Below are 15,692 nucleotides of genomic sequence, written 5' to 3'. Positions count from 1 at the left end.
CCACTCACTAATAAAACACTACTGGCTGGGTGCAGTGTCTCATGCCTGTAATCCTAGCACTTTGGGAGGCCAAGGTGGGCAGATCGTTAAGAGATCAAAACCATCCTGGCCAACATGGTGAAACCCTGTCTCTACTAAAAATACAAAAATTAGCCAGGTGTGGTGGTGCACACCTGCAGCCCCAGCTACTCGGGTGACTGAGGCAGGAGAATCGCTTGAAACTGGGAGGTGGAGGTTGCAGTGAGCTAGATCCCATCACTGCACTCCAGCCTTGGCAAAAGAGCAACTCTCCATCTCAAAAATAAAATAAAATAATAAAAAACACTACTTATCAATAAAAAGGAATAAACTCTTGATTCATGAAATAAGTTGGATGAACCTCAAGTGCGTTTGGGTAAGTGAAAGAAGCTAGAGCCCAAAAGTTCTATTGTATGATTTTGTTTATATGACATTCTGGAAAAAGAAAAGCTATAAGGACAGAGAAGCAGACCAGTGGTTACCAGGAGGGAGGGGGAGTTGGTGACAAGGAGGCATACGAGGACATTTTGAGAGTGATAGAACTGTTCCCTTTGGTACTGTGGTGGAGATATATGACTCCATGCATTTATCAAAATCCATGATCTATCACCAAAAAGAGTGTCCTTTTCTTACTGTATGCAAATTAAAATAAGATTCAACTAGGATGTGGAGGAAATCAAGGTGAAATGCAGACTATAACCAATGAGTCTAACTGCATCACTAATGAATGAGATAACCACGCTGAAGAGATTGGGTAAGAAAGTTACCTGACTTCACAACTTTGGAAGAGATTTTTTGACTGGATACTGTAAAGTTAAAGAGAAAAAAAAACTGTATAGAAACACTATAGCTGAATAAATTTGTTTCTTCTACAGTAGGAACTAGCAATACTGAAACTATATGTATAGTAGAGTTGACAATATAAGTAAATACAATACACGTAATTAGAATCAGTTTTCTCCTGGTCGAAGAAGTTGCAAATAGGTTCATTACAAATGAACCCTGGGCTGGGTATTAGAATTAGAGAAATCAGTATAAATGCATGATTTGTTTGCTTATTTAATATAAATACAGATTGATATACAGATAAAGAAATATAGATGTTTGTGGATAGACAGATATCTAGAAATATATATTTAATAGACATTATCATATATATAATATAGATATTTTCTATGTATATATATTTCTATCTCTGTCCACTGAGAGGGCCTAAAAGCAGTGACATAATCCAGCAGCAATAAACATACTGAGGTGTCCCAATATTGGTTTCTAAATACCATTCTGTAATAAAATACCAAGGTTCTTTGGAGTAGTGGTAGATTTCAGGGTTGAGGCTGGGAAAATATAAGATGATCATAAAACATCTTATAATGCCAGAAATTCAGGAAATGCTAAAGGGGAAAAAAGATGGATGCATATTTAAATATTTAGAGGCAGCATAAAAGAATTCCCAGTGGCCAAAGTAACAAAATTTTACTAATAAAATAAATAACAATAGTATTAGATTATAATCCCAAGAATAAAATAAATTTCCATGAGTCCACATTGAAATAAAAATAAATAAATAATAAATAAATAAATAAGTAAATAAGTGGGGGGGGGAGGGGATCTTTTTTTAACATCTTAAAAGCATTTTATTTTTTTCAGCAGGTGGGATTTTCTTTTTTAAAAAATATATATATTTTTATTCTACTTTAGGTTCTGGGGTACACGTGCAGATCATGCAGGATTGTTGCATAGGTACATACATGGCAATGTGATTTGCTGCCTCCATCCCCCCATCACCTATATCTGGCATTTCTCCCTATGTTATCCCTCCCCCACCTCCCTACCCTCTGCTGTCCCTCCCCTAGTCCCCCACAACAGGCCGCAGTGTGTGATGCTTAAAGGGAATCTTTTCTTTATAGAATAATTCCAATATAAAAATGTAAAAACAATAAAGGAAATATAAAATCATCATCAGCTCAGTAATAATTGTTGTAAGGAAGATCCACCAGTGAATGCTAAAATTAGCAAAAGCTTAAAGAACAAAGAATATTTGCATAGCCTCAGAGTATCTCCTGCAAAACTTTTATTATTTATAAAGGTAAAAAATGGTAACTTTTGGGGGAGAAACAGGGCAGATGTCACCTTAACCAAATGATCAAAGTAAACACCCCTGGTTATAGAACCTATCAGCGTCATTTGTGACTTCAGGCAATGCACTGGGAAGAGTGGTTTTTCCTCAAATCCATAACGCAATCCAATAATGGGAAAATGTCAGACAAAATCAAACTGAAGGACATTCTACAAAAGATCTGAATAGTACCCTTCAAAAGTGTCACAGTCGTGAAAGACAAGGAGAGACTGAGAAACTGTCACAGATTGGAAGCGACTAAGGAGGCATTGCAACTAAATGTCATGTGAGATCTTTGGCTGTATCTTGGAATATAAAAGGAACATTAGTGGGAAACTGATGAAAGCTGAAGAAAGTCTGTAATTGAGCTCATAGTATCCATGTGAAAGTCTTAGTTTGATAATTATACCATGGCTATGTTAGAGGTGAACATTAGAGGAAGTTAGGTGAAGAATGAGTGTGAACTCTTCGTACTACTTCTGCAACTTTTTTTCTAAGTCTAAAATTATTGCAAATTTAAAAGTTAAAAGCAAAACAAAAATCCTCTTGCAGGATTTGGGCAGCAGAAATGTATCCCAGGTGGTAAACAGAACAACTCTTCCCTCTGAGCCCAATCTCAACAGTATTTTGTTGAAAAGCCTATTGCTGAAAAGATGGTGGCAAAGCTGGGGAAGAGCCAGACAGAGAGAGCCCAGGGACACATGGTCTGGAGGTGGCACCTGTTTTACACCTGCTCCCCCCATCTCCCACTCCCAAATATTGGGCAGGCATTGTCACAGCTTGCACTTCCCTGGCCTTAGGAATGGCTATGCTTGTTTGGGGACCTATTACTGCATGACACCAGCACAAAGTAGGCTCAGACCACCCTGAGTGCTACCAGGTTGACTACTGGACCAAACCAGCCAAAAGAATAATAGAAGAATTTGGTTTTATTATCATTATTTTTTTAAATTAATTTACTTTTAATTGACAAATAAAATTATATATATTTATGGTATATAATGTAATGTTTATATATATATATATATATATATACACATATACATTGTGGAATGAATAAAACAAGCTAATTAACATATCTATCACCTGACATCTTTTGAGTGGTGAGAACATTTAAAATCCACTCTCTTGGCAGAAGATCCAAGATGGCCGAATAGAAACAGCTCTGGAGTGCAGTTCCCAGCAAGAACAACACAGAGGGTTAGTGATCACCGCATTTCCAAACAAGTTTTCACTGCCCACAGACCAGGAGATTCCCAGGCTGAAAAGCACCACGAGTTTCCAGCACAGCTATTTCAGCCGGTGCTGCGGGTTGGCCCACGAAAGCTCACACAAATCTGGATGGCCATTTCAACTGGTGTCTGGAATGCCTGGGAGACAGAGCTGCCCATTCAACTGATAGGGAGGGGCTGAGACAGGGAGCCAGGTGATCTGCTCAGTGGGTACAACCCCCACAAAACGAGCAATCTGAAACAGTCTGAATTGAGAGTTTCACAGCAAGCACAGTTGGACCTGGGATGGTCCAGCTTGGTGGGGGGAAGGGTGTCCGCCACTACTGAGGCAGTCTGCCAATACTGAGGCAGTTCTAACTGTACTTCTATAAACAACACCTCAAAAAAGTTCACACAGCAGCTGGGCATAGCCCATGGCAGCTCAGCAATGCCTCCGCTGGCAGACTATGACTAGACTAACTCCATGCTGGGCAGAGCATCTATGAAAAAAGGCAGTAGCTCATCAGAAACTTATAAATAAAGCCCAACCTTCCTAGGACAGAGCACCTGAGAAAAGAGGCAGTTATGAGTTCGGCTGCAGCAGACTTAAATTTACCTGCCCAGCAGCTCTGCACGGAACAATGGAGCTCCCAGCACAGCACTCGAGCTCCTATAAGGGACAGACAGTATCCTCAAGCAGCTCTCTGACCCACACATACCTAAAGAGACATCTCATAAAGGAGAGCTCAGGCCGACATCTGGTGGGTACTCTTCTTGGATAAAGACAACAGAAGAAGAAACTGGCAGAAAACCTTACTGTTCTGGAGCCCCCACAGGTGATCCCAAAGCAAGCAGGGTCTGGAGTGGACCTCCAGCAGTCCTGCAGCAGAGGGGTCTGACTGTTAGAAAGAAAACTAAGAAACAGAAAGAAATAGCTTCAACATCAACAAAAAGGACTTCCACTCAGAAAACCCATCCGAAAGTCACCAACTACAAAGACCATAGGTAGATAAAGCCACAAAGATGGGAAGAAACCAGCACAAAAAGGATGAAAACACCAAAAACCAGAACGCCTCTCCTCCTCCAGGGGATCACAACTCCTCACCAGCTAGGGAACAAAGCTAGATGGAGAATGAATCTGATGAACTGACAGAAACAGGATTTAGAAGGTGGGTAATAACAAACTTCTCTGAGTTAACAGAACATGTTCTAACCCAATGCAAAGAAACTAAGAACATTGAAAAAAGGTTAGATGAAATGCTAACTAGAATAAACAGTTTAGAGAGGGAATATAAATTAATTGATCGAGCTGAAAAACACAGCACAAGAACTTCGCAAAGTATACACAAGTTTCAATAGCCAAATCAACCAAACAGAAGAAAGGATATCAGAGATTGAAGATAAACTCAATGAAATAAAATGAGAAGGCAAGATTAAAGAAAAAAGAGTGAAAAGAAATGAACAAAGCCTCCAAGAAATATGGGATTATGTGAAAAATCAACTTTTGATAGGAGTACCTAAAAGCGATGGAAAGAATGAATACAAGCTGGAAAACACTCTTCAGGATATTATCCAGGAGAATTTCCCCAACCTAGCAAGGCAGGCCACCATTCAAGTCCAGGAAATACAGAGAACACCACAAATATATTCCTCAAGAAGAGCAACCCTAATGCACATAATCATCAGATTCACCAGGGTTGAAATGAAGGAAAAAATGCTAATGGCAGCCAGAGAGAAAGGTTGGGTTACCCACAAAGGGAAGCCTATCAGACTCACAGAGGATTTCTTGGCAGAATCCCTACAAGCCAGAAGAGAGTGGGGGCCAATATTCAACATCCTTAAAGAAAAGAGTTTTCAACCTAGAATTTCATCTCCAGCCAAACTAAGCTTCATAAGTAAAGGAGAAATAAAATCCTTTACGAACAAGCAATTGCTGAGAGATTTCATTACCACCAGGCCTGCCTTACAAAAGCTCCTAAAAGCAGCACTAAGCAAGCAAAGGAACAACCAGTTCCAGCCATTCCAAAATGTACCAAATGGTAAAGAGCATTGACATAATGAAGAAAAAACATCAGCTAATGGGCAAAACGTCCAACTACCATCAAAATGGCAGGATCAAATTCACACATAACAATATTAACCCTAAATGTAAATGGGCTAAATGCCCCAATCAGAAGACACAGACTGGCATATTGGCTAAAAAGTCAAGACCCATTGGTGTGCTGTATTCAGGAAACCCATCTCACATGCAAGGACACACATAGGCTAAATATAAACAGATGAAGGAAGATTTATCAAGCAAATGGAGAGCAAAAAGCAGGAGTTGCAATCCTAGTCTCTGATAAAATGGATTTTAAACAAGCAAAGATCAAAAGAGACAAAGAAGGACACTACATAATGGTAAAAGGATCAATGTAACAAGAAGAGCTAGTGATCCTAAATATATATGCACCCAATATAGAGCACCCAGATACATAAAGCAAGTTCTTAACAACCTACGAAGAGAATTAGACTCCTACACAATAATAGTGGGAGACTTTAACACTCCACTGTCAATATTAGACAGATCAATGAGACAGAAAATTAACAAGGATGTCCAGGACTCAAATTCAGATCTGGACCAAGTGGACCTAATAGACATCTACAGAACTCTCCACCCTAAATCCACAGAATATACATTCTTCTCAGCACCACATTGCACCTACTCAAAAATTGACCACACAATTAGAAGTAAATCACTCCTCAGCAAATGCAAAAGAACGGAAATCATAACAAACAGTCTCTCAGACCACAGTGCAATCAAGTTAGAACTCAGAATTCAGAAACTAACTCAGAACTGCACAACTTCATGGAAACTGAACAACTGACTCCTGACTGGATAAACAATGAAATGAAGGCAGAAATAATGATGTTCTTTGAAATGAATGAGAATGAATACACAACATACCAGAATCTCTGGGACACATTTAAAGCAGTGTCCAGAAGGAAATTAATAAGCAATAAATGCCTGCATGAGAAGTGAGGAAAAATCTAAAATTGACATCCTATCATCAAAATTGAAAGTGGTAGAGGACCAAGATCAAAAAAAAAATTTCAAAAGCTAGCAGAAAACAAGAAATAACTAGGATCAGAGCAGAACTAAAGGAGATAGAGACACAAATAACCCTTCAAAAAAATCGATAAATCCAGGAGCTGGTTTTTTGAAAAGATCGACAAAACAGACAGACCATTAACCAGATTAATAAAAATGAAAAGGGAGAAGAATCAAATAGATGCAATAAAAAAGATAAAGGAGATATCACCACCGATTCCACAGAAACACAAACTACCATCAGAGATTACTACAAACAACTCTATGCAAATAAACCAGTAAACCTGGAAGAAATGGATAAATTCCCGGACACTGGCACCCTCCCAAGCCTAAACCAGTAAGAAGTCGAAACCATCAACAGACCAATAACAAGGGCTGAAGTTGAGGCAGCAATTAATAACCTATCAACCAAAAAAAGTCCAGGTCCAGATGGGTTCACAGCCGAATTCTACCAGATGTACAAAGAGGAGCTGGTACCATTCCTTCTGAAACTATTCCAAACAATACAAAAAGGGAATCCTTCCCAAATCATTTTATGAGACCAACATCATCCTGATACCAAAACCTGGCAGAGACTCAACAAAAAAAGAAAGCTTCAGGCCAATATCCATGATAAACATGGACACAAAAATCTTCAATAAAATACTGGCAAACCAATTGCAACAGCACATCAAAAAGCTTATCCATCACAATCAAGTAGGCTTCATCCTAGGGATGCAAGGTTGGTTCAACATACACATGTCTATAAATGTAATCCACCACATAAACAGAACCAAAGACAAAAACCACATGATTATCTCAATAGATGCAGAGAAGGCCTTCTACAAAATTCAACAGTGCTTTATGCTAAAAGCTCTCAATAAACTGGTTATCAAAGGAACATATATCAAAATAATAAAAGCTATCTACGACAAACCTACAGTCAATATCATGCTGAATGGGCAAAAATCGGAAGCATTCTCTTTGCAATCTGGCACTAGACAAGGATGTCCTCTCTCACCACTCCTATTCAATATACTATTAGAAGTTCTAGCCAGAGCAATTAGGCCAGAAAAAAAAATAGGGGGTATTCAGTTAGGAAAAGAGGAAGTCAAATTGTCTCTATTTGCAGATGACATGATTGTATATTTAGAAGAACCTATCATCTCAGCCCAAAATCTCCTTAAACTAATAAGCAACTTCAGCTAAGTCTCAGAATGCAAAATCAATGTGCAGAAATCACAAGCATTCCTATATACCAACAACAGACTAACAGAGAGCCAAATCATGAATTAATTTCCATTCACAATTGCTACAAAGAGAATAAAATATTCAGGAATACAACTAACAAAGGATGTAAAGGACCTCTTTAAGGAGAACTACAAACCACTGCTCAATGAAATAAGAGAGGACACAAACAGATGGAGAAACAGTCCATGCTCATGGATAGGAAGAATCACTATGATGAAAATGGCCATACTGTCCAAAGTAATTTATAGATTCGATGCTATCCCCATCAAGCTACCAATGACCTTCTTCGCAGACCTGGAAAAAAAAACACTTTAAACTTCATATGGAATCAAAAGAGAGCCCACATAGCCAAGACAATACTAAGCAAAAGAACAAAGCTGGAGGCATCACCCTACCTGACTTCAAACTATACTACAAGGCTACAGTAGTCAAAATAGCTTGGTACTGGTACCAAAACAGAGATACAGACCATGGAACAGAACAGCCTTGGAGGCAACACCACGCATCTACAACCATCTGATCTTTGACAAATCTGATAAAAATAAGCAATAGGGAAATGATTCCCTGTTTAATAAATGGTGTTGGGAAAACTGGCTAGTCATGTGCAGAAAGCAGAAACTGGACCCCTTCCTGACACCTTACACTAAAATTAACTCCAGATGGATTAAAGACTTAAACATAAGACCTAACACCATAAAAACCCTAGAATAAAACCTGGGCAAAACCATTCAGGACATAGTTACAGGCAAAGACTTCATGACTAAAATACCAAAAGCATTGGCAACAAAAGCCAAAATAGACAAATGGGACCTAATTAAACTCCAGAGCTACTGTATGGCAAAAGAAACAATCATTAGAGTGAATCAGCAACCAAAAGAATGGGCAAAAAATTTGCAATCTACCCATCTGACAACAGGAGAATCTACACAGAACTAAAACAGATTTACAAGAAAAAAACAAACTCATCCAAAAGTGGGCAAAGGATATGAACAGATACTTTTCAAAAGAAGACATGTATGAGGCCAACAAACATAAGAAAAAATGCTCATCATCACTGGTTATTAGAGAAATGCAAATCAACACAACTTTGAGATACCATCTCACGACAGTTAGAATGGGGATCATTAAAAAATTTGGAGACAACATGCTGGAGAAGATGTGGAGAAACAGGAACATTTTTACACTGTTTGATGGGAGTGTAAATTAGTTCAACCATTGTGGAATACAGTGTGGTGCTTCCTCAAGGACCTAGAAACAAATTCCATTTGACCCAGCAATCCCATTACTGGGTATATACTCAAAGGATTATAAATCGTTCTATTATAAAGACACATGCACACATATGTTCATTGCAGCACTGTTTACAATAGCAAAGACCTGGAAGCAACCCAAATGCCCATCAATGATAGACTGGACAAGGAAAATGTGGCACATACACACCATTGAATACTATGCAGCCATAAAAAAGAATGAGTTCATGTTCTTTGTAGGGACATGGATGAATATGGAAACCATCATTCTCAGCAAACTGACAGAACAGAAAGTCAAACACCGCATGTTCTTACCCATAGGCAGGTGTTGAACAGTGAGAACATATGGACACAGGGAGGGGAGCATCACACACTGGAGTCTGTTGCAGGGGGCCAGGGGAGGAACAGTGGGGGCGGGGTGGGAAGGTTGGGGAGGGATTACATGGGGAGAAATGTCAGATACAGGTGACGGGGGGATGTAGGCAACAAACTATATTGCCATGTATGTACCTATGCAACAATCCTGCATAATCTACACATGTATCCCAGAACCTAAAGTACAATTAAAAAAAAAATCTACTCTCTTGACAATTTTCAATTATATAACACATTGTTATTAACGATAGTCACCATGCTGTATAACAGATCTCCAGAACATACTCCTCCTGTCTAATTGAAACTAAGTACCCTTTGACCAATATTTCCCCATCCCCACCCTACACTCTGCTCCCAGGCTCTGGTAACCACCTTCTACTCTCTGCTTCTACGAGTCTGACATTTTTAGATTCTAAATATAAGGAGATCACATGGTATTTTTCTTTCTCTGCCTGGCTTCTTTCACTTAATATAATGTACTCCAGATTCATTCAGGTTGTTGCAAACAGGATTTCCTTCTTTTTTTAAGCTGTGTAGTATTCCATTGTGTATATATACCACATCGTTTTTATCCTTGGTCCTTTTCAAAATGAATTTTGGACATTCAGCAAGCTAGCAAGGGTGTATCAGTGAAAATTTGTAAGGAGAACAGAATCATGCTTTATAGGAATATGTGTTTTTAGCCAAATGGCTAAAATCTGAATAGATGGCTGACTATACTCACTAGTGATTTTTACATAAAGCAGAACCCAATGATGGTTTTTATTCAACGAGATTACATATGCAATATCTTGTTATCACAAACCCTAAATTAGTAAGCTCTTGACTTAAAGTATTTCCTATTATTGTGTAATAAAAGGGCAGAACATATGTCACAAGTAACTTCACTGGTTAATTGGAAATTTAACAAGTTGAGTATGAATTCAATATCATTTCCCAGGATAAGACAGTCAGTTAAATTAAAATCTTACAGATATTATTATTTCTTATAGAACAGATTTTCTCCTCCCATTTTTAAAAACAAATCACAAAGGAATCCTAGTGCATCTCAATGAGCTGCTAATGTCTATTTGTGACTTTCTGTCAAATATAAGACTCTAAACTCAGGCATTAAACTATTTTAAAGATGTCTGTGATACATATTTGCCTTTTTTTAAAAAAGAGATGGAGGCCTGCTCTGTTGCCCAAACTGGACTCAAATTGCTGGGCTCAAATGATTCTCTTACCTCAGCTTCCCAAGGAGCTGGGTGTACAGGTCTACACCACTATGTCTAGCTCTTATATTTGACTGTTTAAGAACAACTCCTAGTCTTAATTTTAGTGTATCTCAAATATTTGGAATGCTATAATGCTATATGCTATAAAAAATTAAGGTAAGTTCAAGATGAGAAAACTTACAGCAAGGAAAATCCTTCCCAATAGTTTGTATAAGTGCCAAAAGCAGTCACTTCTGAGGAAATGATTCACCTTCTGACCACAGCCTCCTGCCCTAGCTCTCTTCTTGCATTCAGTCCTAAACATTCAGATTGTACTGTATATTTCCACATGCTTCTTACTTTTGAACAAACCCACTGATAAGAATGGCTACAATATATCTTTTGCAACAATAATGAAATTTCAGAAGAAACAAATCTGAATGTCTGAGTAAAAAAACAAAATCTGTTGGGAGGCCGAGGTGGGTGGATTACGAGGTGAAGAGATGGAGACCATCCTGGCCAACATGGTGAAACCCTATCTCTACTAGAAAGACAAAAAATTAGCTGGACGTGGTGGCACATGCCTTTAATTCCAGCTACTTGGGAGGCTGAGGCAGGAGAATCGCTTGAACCCAGGAGACGGAGGTTGCGGTGAGCCGAGAATGAGCCATTGCACTCCAGCCTGGGCAACAAATGCGAAACACCATCTCAAAAAAACAAACAAACAAAACAAAAAACAAAAATCTGTTCCAAAATGTGTTTTCATAAGGGGGCTGCAACCTGAGGCAAGGGTAGAGCTGGAAATAGAGAACTGTGAATAGATAAGAACAAGAGGCTCATCTAAACTTTTTGATGTTGACAAATGAGATTGGATTAACGTGACCATTGCAAGCAAAACGAAAACCTATGCCAAGCCACTTCCATCCTGGGAGTGCAAAACATCTCTCAAGAATGTCTGTCCTGTGAATAAATTCCGTACACAGGTGAGAGACCCCTAGGCTTCTCCCAGCTTAGTCTCCGTCTTACCTTCATGTCTCTAATCCAGGACTGAGCCTGTTCCAAATTCTCTTCATTGACTTCAGCAAGTTGTTCCCGCCAAGCAACTGCTTGACCATCAAACTTCACGAAATTAAACCTACTTTTATATTTCAGCTGTTCCTAAAAGAAACAGTGATTATTTAACCATAAAAGCACTCAAATGTAAGAAAGGGTTAGGGTAGGTCACAGTTTGATATATTTTAATCACTGTGATATTTATTTTCAGTTCAAGAAGCAAAATTTATATTCAATAGAGAATATCCTATCTAGTACAAGGGCATTTAAATAAAATTTATCCAGTTTGTGTGTTAAGACCTTTACAAATGTATATATGGTTGTATGAATATACATTATATATGTCACATATATCTAAAAGTTTATAGATATGATGTGACATTAAATATTGATTTTAATACTAACATTACTAATATACCAAATAAGCACACCAAACACAATATGCTTAAGGAAACAAAATCTAAAACAATATCATCACTTCAGTCATTATCTTTTGGGTAAAGCCATTATTCAGTTACAACTTTATTCACTTGCTCATATTTCTCTAGCAGAGCTTTGTTAAATTAAAAAGTGTATTTTGTATTTCTCAAACACTCCCCACTATTATTTCTACGGTTAACACTTACATTAATACTGCAAACTCACACAGTACTGTGATGGGATTTGGCAGGTGTGGACACTAGGAGTTAGGGTACTTGAGCTTCAGGTCACACAGCTCACAGGCAGCACAGGCAGAATAAAAACTGGAAGCTTCTAAACACCAGCCTGCCCTCCTCCCATGCGCCAGGGCACACAGTATCCCTAATCAACATTTGAAATTAAAAGTGCTAAAATGAGGAGTATCTGGAAGACAACGGAAGTGTGTGTACACCACCAATTTCAGTACAGAGAAAACCTGAACAACGAATATAGCAACTCCCTTAAGCAACTCATGCGTGGCAGAAATAATTCACCTGCGAAAGGGTCTATTTGCAAAGGAGAACTGATGATTCTCTAACTGGCAAAAGGGAGCCTTTCTCTGAATTTGAGTGTCTTAGGGACTTTTTAGTGCAACAAGCCCCTGTCCACTGCTCATAACCATCACAAGTGATGCTTCATGGTGATCCATTTATGATAACACAAAACTGTAAATGCATGAATCTGACAGTTCCATCTAACCTGTATGAACTGAATGATCTTGTCCTTCACCAAATCCAGTTTGCTCTTCATTGAGTGAGACGTGTCAATGAGAATGTAGATGCAATCATTTTGCAATTTTCCAAAGAGGCTTTGACTCCCATCCTGTAGCCATTTAATCCTAGACAGTAAGCAGGTTGAAAGTAAACGGTGAGAGCCTACAAGTAACAAGAGCATCTTCCCGAGAACTTAATGATACATCTGCAGAGGACAGAGCTGTACTATGTTGTTTATATCCAATCTTTTGTGAGTAGATCATTCACTTTGAGGTTTTTCTGTAGAAAATCCTACATTTGGGCTATAGAATGCACTACCCATCACCAAACCAAGTAAAACAACTAAGAAAATAAATATGACAGAAAAATAAATCCATCATGGGTGTCAAAGTCAAAAATATATTACTTCTAGTCATCTGATATTTTAAGGACCTCAGCTATGACTTCAGACCATTTGTTCTTCTAATCTGGCTGACTGCAGTCAAGCTGGTGAAGCCAACACATTCCTGATGATTCAGTGAAGGTTATGGACAGCATCAAGCAGCCCCAGAGCTCTGTAATAACCAAGAGCCAGGTGGCTATGTGAGAAGGACTGCTTCTATGGTCCATGCTCAAGTTCCCATCACAGGATGTAAATAAATAAAATTCGTGGCTGAAGGCAAAGCCTGGGAGGTGGGGGTGAGGAAAGAGGATGGAAAAAATATTTGAATTGAGTTCAGAGTTCAGCAAAGCCTAAGAAACTAAGTTTGAATGGCAAGATATTGAAAGGACATTACTGCACAGGAGAGAGGAGAGGGGAGAGAGAGAGAGAGAGAGAGAGAGAGAGAGAGAGAGAGAGAGAGCATGCATGGTCCAGAGATCTGCAGAAGGATGCCCTCGAAATTTTGATTAAGTAATGATCAAGGCATACATATGAAAAAGCTACTGAAGCCAAGGAAGAAATCACCAAAGGAGTAGGCAAATAAACCCTTCAGAGCTCACACATGGCTAGGAGTCGTTCATCTTCTACCAGCCAGAGTGGGAAAATCTCCTTAATACATGGGGTACCAAGTAGCATTCTGAAAAGAGTATTGCCTTAGTACAAGGACCAAATTAGCCCTGGACTAAAGGTTACCTTGGATCTATTCTAACATAACTGAAAAGCAATTCCTAGAGAGATCAAACTGGTTTTAAGTAACTTAACTGCATTAAGAACATACATAAAAATACAATGAAATCCATAACCTGACAAAGTAAAGTTAAAATGCCTGGCATCCAATAAAAAATTACCAGGCATACAAAGAAGCAGGAAAATATGATCCATAACAAGAAGACAAATTGATCAACAGAAACAGACCCCAAAATGACAAAGAGGATAGAATTAGCAGAAAAGGATGTTACACAGCGATTACAAATATAACTCATATGGTCAAAAAGTTAAAGTATAGGCTGGGCGCGGTGGCTCAAGCCTGTAATCCCAGCACTTTGGGAGGCCGAGGCGGGTGAATCACGAGGTCGAGAGATCGAGACCATCCTGGTCAACATGGTGAAACCCCGTCTCTACTAAAAATACAAAAAATTAGCTGGGCATGGTGGCACGTGCCTGTAATCCCAGCTACTCAGGAGGCTGAGGCAGGAGAATTGCCTGAACCCAGGGGGCGGAGGTTGCGGTGAGCCGAGATCACGCCATTGCACTCCAGCCTGGGTAACAAGAGCGAAACTCCATCTCAAAAAAAAAAAAAAAAAGGTAAAGTATAAATAGAATGAGGAGAGAAATAGAAGATACTTAAATAGACCCAAATAAAACTTGTAGAGAGATATAGTATCTGAAATTTAAAATATACTGCATGGTATTAATAGTACATTAGACATTAGGAGAAGAAAAGATTAGGGAACAAAAGACAAAGCAAAGGAAACAATTTGAAGGTAAACAATTTACAGAGAGAAAAAAGATAAAAGCACTTTCATCAGAGAGAATTAGTGGCTGGACCGTGGAACAATATCAAGGAGTCTGACATATGTGTAATTAAAGTCTAAGAAGGAGAGGAGAGGGAGAGGCAGGAAAAATATTTGAAAAAATATGACCAAAATGTTTTAATTTTGATCAAAGTCATGCACCTACAGATCCAAGAAGCTCAAAGAACTCAAAAAGAAGAAAAATAAACTACACCCAGGCTTATCTCAATAAAATTGATAAAATCTAGATACAAAAATAGATTTTTAAAGCATCCAGAGACATTATGTGTAGAGGAGCAAGCAAAAATATGACAGGAGCCTTCTAATTATAAATCATGCCAGCCAGGAGCCAATGGAAAAGGATTTTCAAAGAACTGAAAGATAGAACTGTAATGCCAGAATTTTATGCTTAGCAAACACATCATTCCAAAATAAAGGTAAATTAAAGAGTTTTTCAGACTAAAACAGCTCATTCATCACCAACAGACCTGCACTGCCAGAAATATGAATGAAACTTCTTCAGGTGGAAAAAAAAAATGATACCAAATGGAAATCTGGAGCCTTACAAAGGAGTAAAAAGCAACGGAAATATCAAGAATGTGGTTAAATATAAAATACATCTATGCTAATTTTTAATGTATTTACAAGACAATTGACTGTTTAGTTACAATGTATTGTAAAAGGATGTGTAGAAGTAAAGTGTACAACAGTAGAAAGGACGGAAGTGGGATGAAATTTGTAAGACTCCTCTAAATTACACGAAGTGATACAATATTATTTGTAGGGTGACTCATAAGATGCATATTGTAAATTCTAAATAGTCACACACACACACACATACACACACACACACACACACACACATCAAAACAGAGCAAAACAGGTAGAGGTAATAAGACAATAGTGGAGATAAATTATAATAATAAAAAACACTCAAACCAAAGAAGGCAAAAAACAGATAAAAAGGGGGGGAAAAAAACCCAGAAAACAAATAGCAAAATCTTAGATTTAAATCCAATCCAATCAATAATTACCTTAAATG

General features: G+C 38.3%; 1 protein-coding gene across 2 annotated transcripts in view; it reads right to left on the bottom strand.

Annotated features, from left to right (window-relative positions):
• VWA3B (von Willebrand factor A domain containing 3B) overlaps window positions 1-15,692 on the bottom strand; it is a 236,056-nt gene that overhangs the window by 109,822 nt on the left and 110,542 nt on the right. For both annotated transcript variants that reach the window (XM_074403828.1, XM_074403831.1), the window contains exons 11-12: window positions 12,702-12,840; window positions 11,517-11,648 (exon numbers count right to left, since the gene is read on the bottom strand). In XM_074403828.1, the coding sequence (XP_074259929.1) occupies window positions 11,517-11,648; window positions 12,702-12,840 (271 nt within the window). The remainder of the gene's footprint in view (window positions 1-11,516; window positions 11,649-12,701; window positions 12,841-15,692) is intronic.

Source organism: Saimiri boliviensis, chromosome 1 (assembly GCF_048565385.1).
Source record: "Saimiri boliviensis isolate mSaiBol1 chromosome 1, mSaiBol1.pri, whole genome shotgun sequence".
In the NCBI taxonomy this organism is placed as follows: Eukaryota; Metazoa; Chordata; class Mammalia; order Primates; family Cebidae; genus Saimiri; species Saimiri boliviensis.
This window is presented reverse-complemented; position numbering and strand designations above follow the sequence as displayed.